The 16,026-nt window shown below is 39.2% G+C and overlaps 1 protein-coding gene across 1 annotated transcript in view; it reads left to right on the top strand.

The window, feature by feature from the left end:
* The window catches only part of AHCY (adenosylhomocysteinase), a 31,448-nt gene extending 15,687 nt beyond the window's left edge, over positions 1-15,761 (top strand). The window contains exons 6-10 of the mRNA XM_014053150.2: positions 2,722-2,929; positions 4,829-4,916; positions 5,554-5,671; positions 11,960-12,154; positions 15,004-15,761. Of these exons, the coding sequence (XP_013908625.1) occupies positions 2,722-2,929; positions 4,829-4,916; positions 5,554-5,671; positions 11,960-12,154; positions 15,004-15,135 (741 nt within the window). The 3' untranslated portion in view covers positions 15,136-15,761. The remainder of the gene's footprint in view (positions 1-2,721; positions 2,930-4,828; positions 4,917-5,553; positions 5,672-11,959; positions 12,155-15,003) is intronic.
* Positions 15,762-16,026: the final 265 nt, after the last annotated feature.

Below are 16,026 nucleotides of genomic sequence, written 5' to 3'. Positions count from 1 at the left end.
GCTCTGCATTGGAGGCAGAGAGGGGGCCAGGGCCATCGGGAAGTTATGTGCTGCCTCCAGAGATGGACATCAGCGAGGCAGAGGAACAGGGGGAGCTTGTTCCCAGTGTGCGTATGCCCAGAGCAGCCAGAAAGCAAGAACAATTAAGACAAAAAGGACAATTCGGTTGTAAAGCTTGGAGGGGATTGGCCCCTCCCATAAGACATAAAGGAGGAGCAAAGGCACGTGAGCCTTTGCAGGAAGCAACTTTGTTCTGAAGCTCTTTTTTGATTTTTTGCTCTGTGTGGCCTTGCAAGCTAATTGCCAATTAGGTCTTTGGCAGCGTTTCAAGGGAGATAAAGGTGAATGCTTATCAGCCTTATCCCGAAAAACTTTGGCAGACTTCTGTTGGACTTTTTACAAACTATTTGTTTCTCATTAAGGACTGTGAATGAATAGAATTCACAGCTATTGAAATAAAAAGAGGTTTTCTTGGGATTAAGCGTATGCTTTTTACTGTATCAGGAAGCCGAGGTCAGAACAGCAACTTACTGTTTCTTCATATTTTACATGAAGGGTTTGTTTCCATATCCCCCTTTATGGATATATGACTACTTCCTGCTGAAGCTATAGAATATTGCATCTAACAGGGAATGAGGTCATGTCTCCTTGGCATCAAAATTAAAAATAAAATGTTATGGGTCTTTCTTGCATTTGGAAATGCAAAAGCTACAAAGTGTTTCTGCCATCCTTTTGTCAATAAATTACCCAATAATTATCCTTTACAATACAGTATATGTGCAGGGAACATGAACTGTGTACTTGTTTTTAATCCCTTTTATTATGTTTTATTATTTATTACTTAATTTTACTTCTTTGGATTGTCTGGGCTTTGGGTTTTTTTTATTACTTGGTGGGTTTTTTGGTCATTCTTCCCAACTTCTATTTTTTATTTTATCTATTATTCTATTTTTAATGTTTTTACTTGTGAAGTGCCCAGAATCATCGGGAATCAGGTGGCATATAAATGTAACAAATTAAGTTTGGAGGATCCTATCTTCAATTAATATGAAATAATTTCTGGAGGCTTTAAAACGATGGTGTGGGGAGAACATGCTAATAGAAACACATGGTTTGATATCTAATGACTCATTGGAAATCAGGTTGTATACAAGTGTAATTAATAATGATAATAATACTAATAGTAATTCCCAGGTCCTTGGTTAGGACTTGAGCTGTTGAGCTACCATACAGCCCCAAGGCTGTGAATCTCACCAAAGATTAACCACATAGTAATTGATCCAAGGAATTACTATTTTCCTGGGCTTGAATATTATGGAAGCCCCTCATTATACCTGTACATCCAAGTTACATGTATTCATTTTGTTTAATACAGTTCAGATTTTTATAATTGATAAAGATCAAGCTTTATTATGTACAGTATGCAAACATTTTCATTTATCTGCAGTTTTGGCTTCATTTTTTAATTTTTTAATCTATCTACCTTTTAATTGTCCAAATCACCCGAGAAATTCTATGTGGCTTACATATTAAAATTAAAAAAATAAATCAAAACAATGAATATGCAAAGGACAAAACAGTAGTGCATAATGTGCATCAGAGAAAGATAACAAACTCAAAAGCTGGTGTAACATTCATATTACATTATTAGGAAGAGAATGAATACAATACAGGCACTGCTGAAAGAGTCATGTTTTGGGACCTAGTATTGTTGCAGCCTTATGAACATCAAGAGGAATGCTGTTCTACAGGGTAGGCAGTGAAATGTAGTAGGTTTCCCACCTAGATCCCGCTCAATGGCAACCCTAGAGACCTGAACTCCTCCATTTCTTAGTGATGGGACAAGAAGTGACAGCAGAAAGTTGACCCCATAAATCTTGACAATCAACACCTTAAATTTTGCCCAGTAATCCAACATTTTTATTGGATTTTGATAATATTTTTATTATTAATAATATTTTTATTACTTTATCCATGTGCAAAATGGCAGATGGACTTGTAAAATAAGTACTTAAGGATTACATCATCTGTGCCAAATGTTTGCAGTTGCTGCTTTTCCTGCAACTGATTGAGAACTTGCCATGAGCAGTGGATGCAAACAGCTTGCAATGATCTCTCCACTGCACCACTGGATACTAATGCTGCTTGCACATTGTCTGCGGATTACTCCAGTTGCAACAAATGATCTGCAAGCAGCAACAGTACCCGGTGCAGCCCCTTGCGATGGGCTCTCTCACCAAGACTGAAAGATACAGTCTACAGTGGAGAAATCAGCATGAGTCACATGGCAGAAAATGGAAAGCAAAACCCTCCGTCAGCAGCCCATCAATCTTCTCAAAATGATATTTTTACTGCAAGAAAACATCGTGGAGTCTGAAAACCAGACTTCACAGCTGAATGAGATAAAGAAAGGGCAACTACATTATAACGCAATTGCTTGTGGAAGAAGTGCTTTATGGGAGGAAGAGAATTACCATTGGCTCCAGAACCTAACCCACAATTCTCATAGTTGCAGGCTTGTTTTGTTAGCTATAGTTTAATACTGGAATAAAGTCTCCATGAGCAACAAGAGCCACGCATGAGATGTTTAACAATCTCTGTTTTCTTCCCAGTAGAATTTAGATCCATACAATAACAAATAACAGCTGTTTTTTTGTTTGCTTTTACACGCAACTATAAAGAATGTTCAGTTTTCTTCAAATGTTCGGTTTTCTTTCCTAGAGTAAATTTGACAACCTCTATGGCTGCCGAGAATCGCTCATTGATGGAATTAAGCGTGCCACTGACGTCATGATTGCGGGAAAAGTGGCTGTTGTAGCAGGCTATGGTGATGTTGGCAAAGGTTGTGCTCAAGCCTTGAGAAACTTTGGTGCCAGAGTCATCATCACAGAAATTGACCCCATCAATGCACTGCAAGCTGCTATGGAAGGTGAGAAGCAACTTGCCAAGATGGCATTACCTTGGTTATGTATTAATTTAGTAGCTGTATATTGACTGTAACCTAATACTGCAGTGCTTTTCCAGCATCCAGTATTTGGCTAGAAAAACTGGTCCAAGATACTAGTATAGTGTCAGAAAAACCTCCCTTAATCACATGGTTGCCATTATATTCAATACACATTGTCCTGTAGCTGACCAGTTGTTCTTTTTCCCCCCCTCCTCTTGCATGGTGGAGAGATTGGAGAAGAAATTAGAAGAGAGTAAGCAGGTATACAATGGGGAATATATATTTACAACAATTTGCTGGTTCCAGTAGCTGCCACCAAACTCATTATGTGGGTGATTATTCTCTTCTAATCCCTGGCTTCCTTGCTGCGCAACATCCTATTGGGGGAGTGTTGGTAGCCATCTGCCAAAGCTGGTTGACACCGGGCAGACTAAGAGGTGGCTCTGAAGTCACTTGCCAAGTCTTGGTTCCATCACAGTCCTCTCCTTTTAGCCAAACATTTCTTCACATCAAAGCAGCAACCACTACGAGGACTCTATATTGCCAAGTCCAGTTAACTTTCCCTTCCAGTTTCCACCCTGCCAAAATGAAAAAGGAGTTCTAAGTCTGCACTACCTAAGCCAGCCTTCAGGCACCTTTCCTTTTCAGGTGCACTGGGGTGGAGTCCAGACCTGTGCTACTGGGAATGAAGGACATGATGAGAAGATGCCCCTTTGAGTCTCTTTGGAAGCCAGAACTCATAGGCACCTTTCCAAGACAAACTCCCTTTCCCCCTTGCCAATCTCCTCCCGTCTTTTACTTCTGCCCAAGTCTGTAAAGCAAGAAAGAGGAAACACCCACATGTCTCTCTCCCCAGTCCCTATAGAGGCTCCTATTGAAGCCCAAATGACTCCTATGCTCCCCCTTTATGCTAACTGCAACCTCTTCCCTCATCCACCCCAGAAAAGAAGAGTCCTGCCAAGTGATTTTTATAGGCAATCTCCTTCACCCCATCCCACAGACTGGAGAAATTGGAGATAAAGATATTAGAAGAGAAGACACTAAGCAGGCAAAAGTGACTGCTGACACTGGCGCATTGCTTTCAATATGATTACTGTCTTCTAATCCCTTTCTCTCCAAAATGAACGCAAACATTAATTGCCATTCCAGCATTGGGCTGGGCATTCCAAAGGGCAGGAGGTGGTTAGGAAGGCAAACAAAATCTGTCTGGTAAACTCGCAAGATTTGTTTTTTTCGCTGTGGATATGTATACATCCAAATTAAACTGTGTTGTTTCTTCATGTCATACAATATATGTGGCTATATGTATAATTTTGTATTTATTTATTTAGTCATATTTATGTAGTGTATATTAGAGGTGGATACCCTTTGAGAGCTGTATGAAACGAAATTTCATTTTAATGTATGCTGATTAGTGTATGTTCAAAGTGATAATAAAGTTAGTCTAAGTCTAAAACCAAGATGTGAAACTGATTACTTTTGTCAGTTTCGAGTTGGAAAGCACAACTGCAATGATTTCCCACTTAGTGACTGCTTTAGTCATTGACCTATTTACTGGTGCCAATTGTGGTTGCTAAATGAGGACTACCTTTATTGTGGCTGAAAATAGATGAATTAGAATACCTATATATATTCTCGCTTAAACTTCTTATAGGAATAGGAAGAACCATATGGATTAATAGCTTTGCTTGTTTGGTGATGGTTCACCAATCCAGTATTCATGTATAACAAAAATATATTTTAAAATTATAAATTCACACACACATTACATAAGGAAGATTGAATCTTTATTGGTTCTATTGATGCTTTATTTTTTTAGAGGTATAAGTGCATGCCTTTGGCTATGACGCAACATACATTTTTCTTTTTTGGTATTTTCAGGCTATGAAGTTACAACAATGGAAGAGGCCTGCAAAGAAGGCAACATCTTTGTTACTACAACTGGATGTTCAGATATTGTGCAGGGGAGGTATTTATTTTTTTAGTTACGGCTGGTGTGGCTCCATGTGATATTAAACAGAGATGCAGAATATTGCAGAAGTTGAATTGCTGACATACTTTCTTTGATGGTTTAATTATCTTATTCTCAGTGCTATTTACTCCCAATACAAATCTTTAGGTTTTAGTTGATGAAGTCAGAGTCAAACTTCCAAAGCAGATTTCATTAGTTTTGCATATAGGTAGGCCTTGTTTAATGACCGTTTGCAGTCATGACAGTGATGAAAAAGTAAACATGATCAATACTTGCATTACAACCTTTGCAGGTGTATGAAGTAATGCTGAAGTAAGATCATAAGCACATTTACAGTTTTATTTAGTGACCGCTCTACTTAAAACCAAGTTGCCCATCCTAATTGTGGTTGGGAAACAAGGACTACTTGTGTATTAAAAATATGGATTAGTTTAAAAGCTTAGTTTCCTCTGTCGTAGCTTAGAGTTGAGACTCGCACATATGTTTGCAGCAAAAGATTCACTAATGGTGGAGACATCCATCATGCAAACTTTGGTAGGTCCTCTTATTGCCAGACATCTGGAAGCCTTCAAAGTCCAGTTTCTTGGGTTCCTGCCTAGTTTCTGTCCCTGAAAAAGATCCTGTTTCATTTCAGGCATTTTGAACATATGAAAGATGATTCCATTGTGTGCAATATTGGGCACTTTGATGTGGAAATTGACGTGAAATGGCTGAATAAAAATGCTATGGAGATTGTGAATATCAAACCTCAGGTTAGTTACATCTAGTCCCAGTTCCTATCTTTAAGGTACACAGAAATATGTACGTGTTAATACCTGTAACAGATTGTGGAGAGCCTGAGAAAAGAGTGAATGGGAACATAGAACGGAGACTTAATTCTGGTGGAGAGAATTCAGAATTCTTAATTCTGGAAGGAGGAATTTTAAAGCATCCAAAGAGACTCCATCTTAATGAACACATTATAAATAAACCTAGGAAACTCTTTGCAGTGAAGTTGTTACCTAGTCAAGTAATAAAATTTCTGCAAGGAAACAGCCAAGCTCAGGGAGCTCCACAGTTTAACCCTGAGCTACATAGATTCTCTTCTATCGGATCCTGTTGCAGTTTCTAAGATTCTATATTTATCCAAGACTAGCATACAAATTATTGTACTGAAATCTGGTTTCTTCTTGCTTTCCTGAGCTTGCCCAGTTACGTGGGGTTTGGCGCTAATGGGTTACCATGCTGTGATTGAGCATTCTGATACCCAAGCATCACAAAACATCAAATCACTTCAGGTTTTACGGCAATGTGATCTAACCTTATAAAAATCTAACTTAGATGCATCATAGCCAGTTGAGAATGCATTTTTTGCTAGTTTAATCTGTCTAAATGCATTTGGCACAAGCTGAATTTGTTACTGTCACTGCTTCGTGTTGTCTCGTGCAATGTTCCCTCTAATTTTTTTTCAGTGTGAGCAGAAAAGTATAGTGTTTGAGCGGCACATTTTCATGCCTGAGCACCCGAATTTTTTTCACAGATGTCACCTAAGACAACAACAAAATCAGTATTATTTGAAACTCAAAGTTATGTTTATTCAAGGTACCCGCTTAATTAAAAGTGTTATATAATATCAGTATCACTTAACAACGCTCCTGCTTAGCAACCAAAATGTTGGCTCAGAAAGTCTGGCATTTGAAGCACGCAAGTCTTAAAGCTGTTGTTACAAGATCCTTGTACCCCTAACCCTTTAGAAAAAAAAATCCCAGGGGTCTTCAAACCTGACAGCTTTAACACTTGTGGACTTCAACTCCCAGAATTCCTCCTCCAGTCATATTGGCTCAGAAACTCTGGCATTGAAGCATGCAAGTCTTAAAACTGTCAAGTTACAAGATCCTTGCACCCATAACCCTTTAGGAAAAAAACCCCAGGGGTCTTCAAACCTGACAGCTTTAACACTTGTGGACTTCAACTCCCAGAATTCTTCCTCCAGTCATGTTGACGTCATCTGCGTGGATCTGCTCCATCTTCAGTTTTTTTCACAGGGGGCAGGGCTGCAGTTGAAGATGCCGACGAGCCCCCGCCGCCACTAGAATAACTGCTGCCGCCGCCTCGTCCTCCTCCAACAGCACCACCACATTTGCTGCCCAGTGCTGCAGCTGAGGTGAAGCCGCCAAAGCTCCCGCTGGCGCCCCCGCCCATGGCAGTGCCTCCCCCTCTGCTCGGAGCACCTCAACTTGGCTCTGGGTACCCCTGCCGCCACCTCCACCTCCGCCGCCTTCCTACTAGCTCCCGCGGCCTCATGGCTCCTCAAAAGCATGGCAGAGGAGGAAGGGGGAGATATAACACGGGAGCCAGCTCAGGTGCTCCGCGTGGAGGGGGAGGCACCGCTGCCGCTGTCATGGGCGGGGGCGCCAGCGGGAGCTTTGGCGGCTTCACCTCAGCTGCAGCGCTGGGCAGCAAATGTCGTGGTGCTGTTGGAGGAGGAGGAGGCGGCAGCAGATATTCTGGTGGCGGCGCGGGCTTTGGGTATTCATTTCAGGCACAGCGCCGGGCTAGGATTGGCTGCCCACAAAGGACCTCCCCGGGCTTGCTTTGCTGAACATGGGGCGACTGATGCTAGTTTGAGCGGCTGCGGCCGGCGCAAACTACCGTCAGTCGCTCTGTGCTCATTAAAACAAGTCTGGGGAGGTCCTTTGCAGGCGGCCAGTTCTAGCCGCCTGCAAAGGACTTCCCCACGTTTGCTTTGACAGAAATCACTGCACGGCAGTTAGAAACTGCTGCGCGGGGTTTTCTTGCCACATGTGCACCCGCGCACCTTAGAGGGAACAGTGGTCTCGCGTTTCTCTAGTGAAGCTTTCTAGCCAGAGTTGCTATCTCCTTCTATGGTGAATACTTCTGGGTATCATATAGCAAATCCACATTTCCATCTTGTCTGTCCTTATCATATTGAGCTACTGTTTGAATGATAGGTAACTGGTTTGTTTCAGAAACATATGCTTCAATATTACTTGTTTTTAAATGAAGACATTTCCCAGTGCAATTTTGAAACAGTCCAGGTGCTAAGATAAATAATTCAATAGGAGCACTTCAAAAACATTTCTTATCCCTTCATGTAGTTTAATTTTAAAGCTTTCCCCATCTTCCCTAAAATTCCTGAACATCTTATGCAAGCAAGATGTCCTGTAATTTTTTTTGCAATTAAAGGAAAGCACAATTTTGATAAGAACCAGCACTTTGGCATTCCTAAGGAAAACGCTATTCTGTTCAGATTGGTTCTTTGAGCTTTTATTCCAAGTTGCTTTCTACCCACAGATAAATAGCCTTTCAATAAGTTTTTTTTCCACTTTGGTGTTTTGGCAAATACATTTAAAAGTGTCTTTTTAAACTTTTAAGCAGATGTCCAAGATAAAGTCTGGTAATTATTTGCTATATCTCAGCAGTTAGCAATGACTTAGCCAGTTCTTAACCATAGTGTGTTTTGTTATAAGGCTACAGACAGTAATTTTATAATGAACATATTAATTTGATAGCATTTAGTTATATCATTTCTTTGCATTATAATAAATAATAACCAATTTCATTGTATTTATTTTGTACAACAATAAAGACTATACTCTACTAAATATCCTAAAAGTGAGATACCATCTTAATTCTAAAAGCTCTGTTTTTACATTATGTTGCAGATTACATGAATAATAACAGCTTTTAAAAGTGGTCCTGTGAGAGGAACTTTGTTATAACTTTATCATATCCTGATAAGATAGTAGCATTCAATTCTGAAATAAATGATGCTGTATGTCAGCCTTTCTAATGTAGTTCTTTCCAGATGGATGGGATAATTTATTTTTTATTTATTTTATTTGGTTTGTCAAGCATGTATGAGAAAACAAGTATAAGTATGAATATAACATATAAATATATAAGCATAAGCAGGTATAAGTATATACATAAGAAATGAGTACAAAGAAATGGGAACAGTAGGACAGAGACGGTAGGCCCGCCCCCTTACAGACCTCTTAGGAATGGGGTAAGGTCCACAGTAGACAGTCTAAGGTTAACATTTTTGGGGTTTGGAGGTGAAACCACAGAGTCAGGTAATGCATTCCAGGCATTGACCACTCTGTTGCTGAAGTCGTGTTTTCTGCAATCGAGTTTGGAGTGGTTTACCTTACGTTTGTATCTATTGTGAGCTCGTGTATTGTTGCGGTTGAAGCTGAAGTACTCATTGACAGGTAGGACATTGTAGCAGATAATTTTGTGTAGTAAGCTTAGGTCAGACTGTAGGCGGCGTAGTTCTAGGTTGTCCAGGTCCAAAGTAAGGTATTCTATTGCGAGCAGGGAGTGGAGTACTCCTCTGTCCAGAGGTATTTCTTGTGAAATGCCTCTGGACTTGCTCAATTGTATCAATGTCCATTATACAGGGTGGATTCCAGGCAAATGACCTGTATTTGAGAATTGGTCTGGCAAAGGTTTTGTATGCCCTGGTTTGCAGTACAATATTACCGGAGAAGAAGCTTTGCAAAATTAGGTTAACAACTCTTAATGCCTTTTTGGCAATGCTGTTAACAGTGAACTCTGGGGCTTAGATCTTTTGAAATGAGTACTCCTAGGTCCTTGACAGAGTGAGGGTCATCTACAAGGTTGTATCTGCCCAACTTGTATTTGGTGTTCCAGGTTTCTCTCCTATAAGTTGGGAATTGTAGGGTAGGCAATGCATTATGGAAGTTGTTGGTTAGTTGCTTACACAGTTGAGTTAAACATTATTATACAAGGTGGTACTGTTCACTGGGCATTCTTATCTCTGCAGGTCTCTTGTTATAGAAATAGTCAACTTTTTTATTATGAGATCCCTAGTATATTGAAACAAATCTGGACAAAGAATTTAAACAGATGCATTTTATGAAGTGTTTTTTAGATTAATAACATTCCTAGACTTCAAGGTAATGAATTCTTTCATGCTGTATAGATATCATATGCAACATTAGATTCGGATTCCAGGGGAGATACATGTGCAGCTTTATCTTGCTGAAGTTATAAAACCTATGGAGAGCTGTTGCCTCTTCATCTGAATAAACAGTTGATTTATTCCAGATTGTGGGCACTTCAGACAAAACGTGTAATTCATGGCACCAGTACAAATTCAGATTGATGGATTCAGCTGTGCATTTTTCAAGACGAATGTCTTTCAAAAATATTATTTTATATTATCATGTCCCATTTCAAATTCATTATTCTGGATGGTTAATAGTTTAAAAAATTAAAAGTTTGGAAAAAACCCCAGAAAAGCATAAATAGAAGTTAACATAAATACACTCCTCGGTCACAAGTTAACATAACCGGTGTATGGGCCCAATCTCCCTCCCTTCTCCCCACAATTGATCTCCCCACAATTCAGACCGAAGTCTGAAAGGCCAACAAAGTCAAGGGCAATCAGATCTCCGAGGGGGGAGTATGATGTTTCAAAAGGCAGATTTTTCTTTCTTTTCTTTAATCATGTCCCAGCATCACAACAGAAAAGCCTCTCTTCCAGGACCACACTTGGTACCATTCCTTATCAGACAGAGCCTGAAGCATGTCTCTTCTGTCAAACCTAATGAGATGGGTAGACATAATCAGAGGCGTTCTCAAATAACCTGGCCCCATGCTGGGAAGGGCTTTGCAGATTCCAGTCAAGACTTTGTGCTTTAACTTCTGCATTTAATTAGGCATAGATAAATAGAATTCCTTGGTGGATCAGGCTAAGACTTTGCTTGCTGTCTGAGTGTCTCTAGAAATGATTGGATGTTGTAGTGTATTTCATTACTGTGAACAGGCTTCTGTTGGTTTTATAATTCGCTGTAACTCAAGAGATATGGGCAAGGAAAGTCAAAAAGGTAAAATTTTGCAAGGTCAACATTTGTTATTTAGGCAAGTTGGCAATTTCAAAATTATATGATAATTCCTTTTCAGATAATTGATCTAAAAGAGAGAGAAAAATGGAGTTTCTAATAGTTCGCTAAGAATATTTTTACTATGGCAGAGATTTTAGATCTTTTCAATATTCAAATTTACAGACTAGATTTCTTTTTTTCCACGTCAAAATCTGTTCTGTTCATCTCAGGAAAGTTTTTGCATAGGAACATTTTCTGATCCAGAATTTTCTGGAAAGCCCATCGGTTTAGCATATTTTTGTGAAAAGTAGATTTTGAGGAAAAAATCTCCACAGTAGGATATATGTACAGAGAAGACGCTTTGGTTTCTTTTACTGAGACACTGTATTCAGCAATAAAAATACATACAATAAATTGGTGGGTTCTGTGTGTAGAAGTGTCAGGCAGGGTCAGGATCATACATCAACTTGCAGTTCAAGGATTTATTGCTGAAGCCTATGCACAAGAATCTAGTCAGCTAAAGTTCAATACTAAATTGCTGCCAGATAAGCATCAATGGAATTCAAGAGGAGCTGTACTCGGACCATTTGTGGCAATGTAATGACTCTAGGCTGATGACTTGCTTAACTCCGCTCCCCCAACTCTGCCTGCTTTACTTCTACAAGAACTGATAAGTTATCCAAGAACTTAGCTGCCTTGATATACTTAAGGTAAAATATGTTTTACCTTGCTTTTAAGATATTATTTTTACAGGAAATGCAGTGAAAAAGATTATCAGGAGACTGAATGACCAATTTCTTTTTCCTTGTTTTGCAAAATTGCTTATATAGATTCAGTGTATCATTTCAGTTCATCACAAAAATAGTTGTGATGTTGCATCATCTGGAAGTCCAGCAATGCCTTTTGTTATAGCCCAGCAACAGCCTGTGCTGCGTTCTAATTGGTCGGGCGATGCACAGCCTGTGATTGGAGGTTCTAATGACAGTTGGTACCTGAGAGTATAAATACTGGGACAGTTGTAACGGATTTCTGAATCGCTTGTCATCTTGTCATCTGGTACTAATAAACATCATTACTCTCATGATCCATGGCTCCTGCGTTCCTTTCACACACAATCTTTAAAACCTTTCTCTTTCCAAAAGAGAAAAAAAAATTCTGACAGGTTTTGGTTTTTTTGCTTTCATTCAGGTGGACCGCTACACACTGAAAAATGGGCATCATATTATACTTCTGGCAGAGGGCAGGCTGGTGAATTTGGGGTGTGCCATGGGACATCCCAGTTTCGTTATGAGCAATTCTTTTACCAACCAGGTGCTGGCACAAATAGAACTTTGGACAAATCCTGGTAAATATACTGTAGGAGTCCATTTTCTACCAAAGAAGGTAAGTGTGCAAATTAAAAAGGGAATGATATGTTTAAATTGAAATATATAATTTCTGGTATCCAAAATAAATGTGGGGAAGATAAGCCAATATTATTTTCAGAACTGATTATATTCTGAAAAACTCAATTATCAGTGTTCACATAAACAGATCTTCTCTAGGAAAATGTGTCCCCAGTCTGGTGCTTCAGAGCTTCAAACACTGCACTACCATTATAATTGAGTCCATCCATCTTGCTGATAGATGTCCTCTTCCATACAATCATATCCAACATTATAGACTTTTTCAGGAAATAATAAAAATACTGTATTTTATTTCTACTTGAAATATCTGTGGCAAAGTTAGCATAACATACTAGGCCATAAGCCACATAAACTATAATAGCTAAGTTAAACCAAATAGATCACATTATGTCTTAGTGTGTTGTTTTTATGTAAATGTATGTAAATTATGATTGATAGATTTATAGTATTTAGAAATTGGTTTTTATAAGCTTCCCAACCTCTGGCTCATATAGGAAAATTAAAAGGTTATTCATCTTGTTGGATTTTCAATCTGGTTATTTATTTAGTTTGTGCACTTGACAATGTGTTTCTCTGCAACAATGGAACATAAAATACTGTATATACAGGTTTTTAAATAACTTTTCTGAAATTTCATGCACTGAAGCATATTTCACATATGAATGATATTGCTCAAGATTTCCTTTGAGGATATTCCAGGTATCTAATGATTCCCTTGCCAATCATGATGGAAAGATGCTTTAAACCTCACCTTGAGCTTCTGAGGCAAAGGCATTTGCAATATGTTTCTGGCAAGTGCTCAGAATATAGATAGTCTTCAACTTCCGACCACAATTGAGCCCAAAATGTATGTTGCTAAGTGAGAACTTTGTTGAGTTTTGTCCCATTTTGCGACTTTTCTTGTCACATTTGTTAAGTTAGTCACTGCAGTTGTTAAATGAGTAACCAGGTTGTTAAGTGAATCTGGCTTCCCCATTGATTTTGTCAGAATGTGGCAAAAGATGGTCACATGACCCTGGGACACTGCAACTGTCATAAATGTGACTCGTTGTCAAGCATCTGAATGTAAATTATGTGACTATGGGGGTGCCTCAACAGTCATAACTCTGAAAAATGGTTATAAGTTACTTTTCAGTCCTGAAAAGTACTTTTCAGTTTCTATTAAATTTCTCCTTAATTATGAAAATTATGGGTGAATTATTTTTTCTAGAGTGAGATGCCATTTAAGAACTCTGTTTAAACTCTTTAAAAAAAATCAAATGGATTCAATCCCTCCCTCCCACCCCAAAACAAAGATTGTACATGTTGGATGGTTTCTGTGGATCTATTATCTCTGAAATTCAGTCAGATTCAAAATAGATTTTTCATTCGTAAGATGAAGCCATGATTTGCTTAGATAGAAAATGATGGAAGTGAATTCTAAAAGTTTCCTGAACAATGCTGCAATAATGGAATAGAGCAAAGGGTGTCAAGCGTGCGGTGTCACATCATCATGTGACATATCATGACTTCCCCCCCCCTTTGCTAAACCAGGTGTGGGCATGGCAAGAACATGACACATCTGGCCCAAGGGTTTGACACCCCTGGAATAGACAATCAAACTATGGAATGTAAATCAGAGACTCTTCCATTAAGACCTAAAAGTTTTAAGTGAACACAACGAAGTTGGCTTTATTCATGATCATTTTCCATTGACCTATATTAGTTTTTATATAATTTCCAGGAAAAATGCTATGATGATATATTGGACTGGGTAGCTTAAAAGGGGCATGCAATTCTTCAGCCTAATTTTGGTAATCCCAGAGCATGTTGAGCATTGTGCTATCCATCTTTAAAAGCACTCCAATTTTCCTTAAAAAAAGAAAGCCTCCAAAATTAAATGTGGGGGGTGATTCTCCTGTTCACCGCAGCAACAATATTTGATTATTGGCCTGCAGTGTTCAGAGAATGACATTTAAAAAAGGATGCCTAGATGTGGAACACAGACATAGTTGAGGAAATGGTTGTTCTATCTATGTGGTAAAATCAGCAAAGCCATCTACTGGCATCAGCAGATTTTCTAAATAATGAATAATAATATTCTCTCCCAGTATACATACCACATATACCCAGCAGATATGCATATCCACCCAGAGGTGGTTTGCAATAAGTTTTACTTAGGATTTAGCAAATTCAAGCAGCAGTAGACAGAATGTGTGTGCAAACGCATGCTCAAAGCAAATAATCCCAAATCCCTGTAGATTATCTACAATAGGGGTGTCAAACTCGAATTGTCACGGCAATATCAAGTGATGTAGTGGGACTCCCCCCCCCCACTTCACTATAGTGGGCGTGGCCAGGATGTGACGCATCCAGCCCATGGGCCGGAAGTTTGACCACCCTGATCTACAATGAGTTCCAAATCATTATGATCATTAATTTGCTGATTGAGTATATTCCAGAAAGGGCTAGGAAAAAAAAAAACCCAGCCTGAGTCTTTAGTGCCTTGACCTTTAATAACTTTCGTAGCTTTAAGATATGTGGCCTCCAACTTCCCAGCAAGGCTGGCTGGGGAATTCTGGGAGTTGAAGTCAACCCATCGTGAAGCTGCCATGATTGAAAAACTCTGCTTTAACATGTTGTTGTCCATCTGTGTGGAAACATTACTCGATGAAAGGATGATTTGCACATATTTCTATCATTCACATATTGGTGAACTTCCGCTCCCTCATATCTTTCACTGTTGGCCATCTGGAGCTTTTCATTAGCAGATAGACAGTTGCATGTTTTCAGCCCATATCAAGATGTTGCCTCCTATATTAATAACTTTCTATTTTTTTTTTCCAGCTGGATGAAGCAGTAGCTGCTGCTCATCTGGATAAACTCGGTGTGAAGTTAACCGAGCTGAGTGATAAGCAGGCCAAGTACCTAGGACTATCCAAAGATGGCCCCTTCAAACCAGATCATTACAGATACTGAGCAGCTGGCAAAGCCGATCAGGCTCCAAATTCAAGTCCTTCTATACTGCGTTTTGATCAACAGCCACATCACCTGTCATCTATGCTTTCCCACATCTGCCTCTTGTCTTCTCCACCTCCAGCACATCCGCTCTGCCAAAGAAACTTCCAAGAGTCTTTCAAGCAGGTGCCTGATGCTTAAGCCGAGGAGGGATGATGCTGGAGAATCAAAATGTGCTTTGCAAATTCTTTTCTCTTCAGGGCCTTGCCCTTTTGAATTTTTGAATACACTGACTAAAAATAAACTGGGAGGAGGGGGCAGTGAGAAGAAGAAGAAAATATCTCTCAGTCTCTTTTCCACATTAGGGCTTCAGGTTGGGATATGAAATGATGCGTTTTAATTTAATTTAATTTGCTTACATTCAGTCTCAGATGCTGCTTTGATCTGGCTGATGAGGCAAAATGTGCATACATGCAGGCCTTGAAAATACCTTAGATGGAAATGTCTGAAAACAATTTATTTCCTATGTAGTAAAACTAATTCTGAAAGCCTGACTGTGGGGAGGGGGAGCATTCAGTTCTCCAAAGAGCCTCAAGCCCGGTCTGTTCTTGTGTCATAAAACAATTTTATTAAACATCTGGAAAGTGGTCTTGTTTTCATTTTAATTATGTGGGTTGCTATTATTTTATCTAGTGACACCTAGATTGTACAGCAATTTGAAAGTACATTGTGCAAATATAATTCTGGCGTATTATTAGTCATTTGTGAATGGAACAGTTTATTTCTCAAAATAGTTACTACTTACTGTCCAGTGGCAGAGAGTTGTAGGTCCTCATCCTGTGGCAATGTGTTCCAAAAATTATGTATTGAGAGGAAATCTAAATATATTTTGGCAGCGATTTAGAGGAAGCA

The sequence above is a fragment of the Thamnophis sirtalis genome, unplaced genomic scaffold (genome assembly GCF_051295495.1).
Source record: "Thamnophis sirtalis isolate CommonGarterSnake01/CBP01778 unplaced genomic scaffold, rThaSir2_p1.2 scaffold_7, whole genome shotgun sequence".
NCBI lineage: Eukaryota > Metazoa > Chordata > Lepidosauria > Squamata > Natricidae > Thamnophis > Thamnophis sirtalis.
This window is presented reverse-complemented; position numbering and strand designations above follow the sequence as displayed.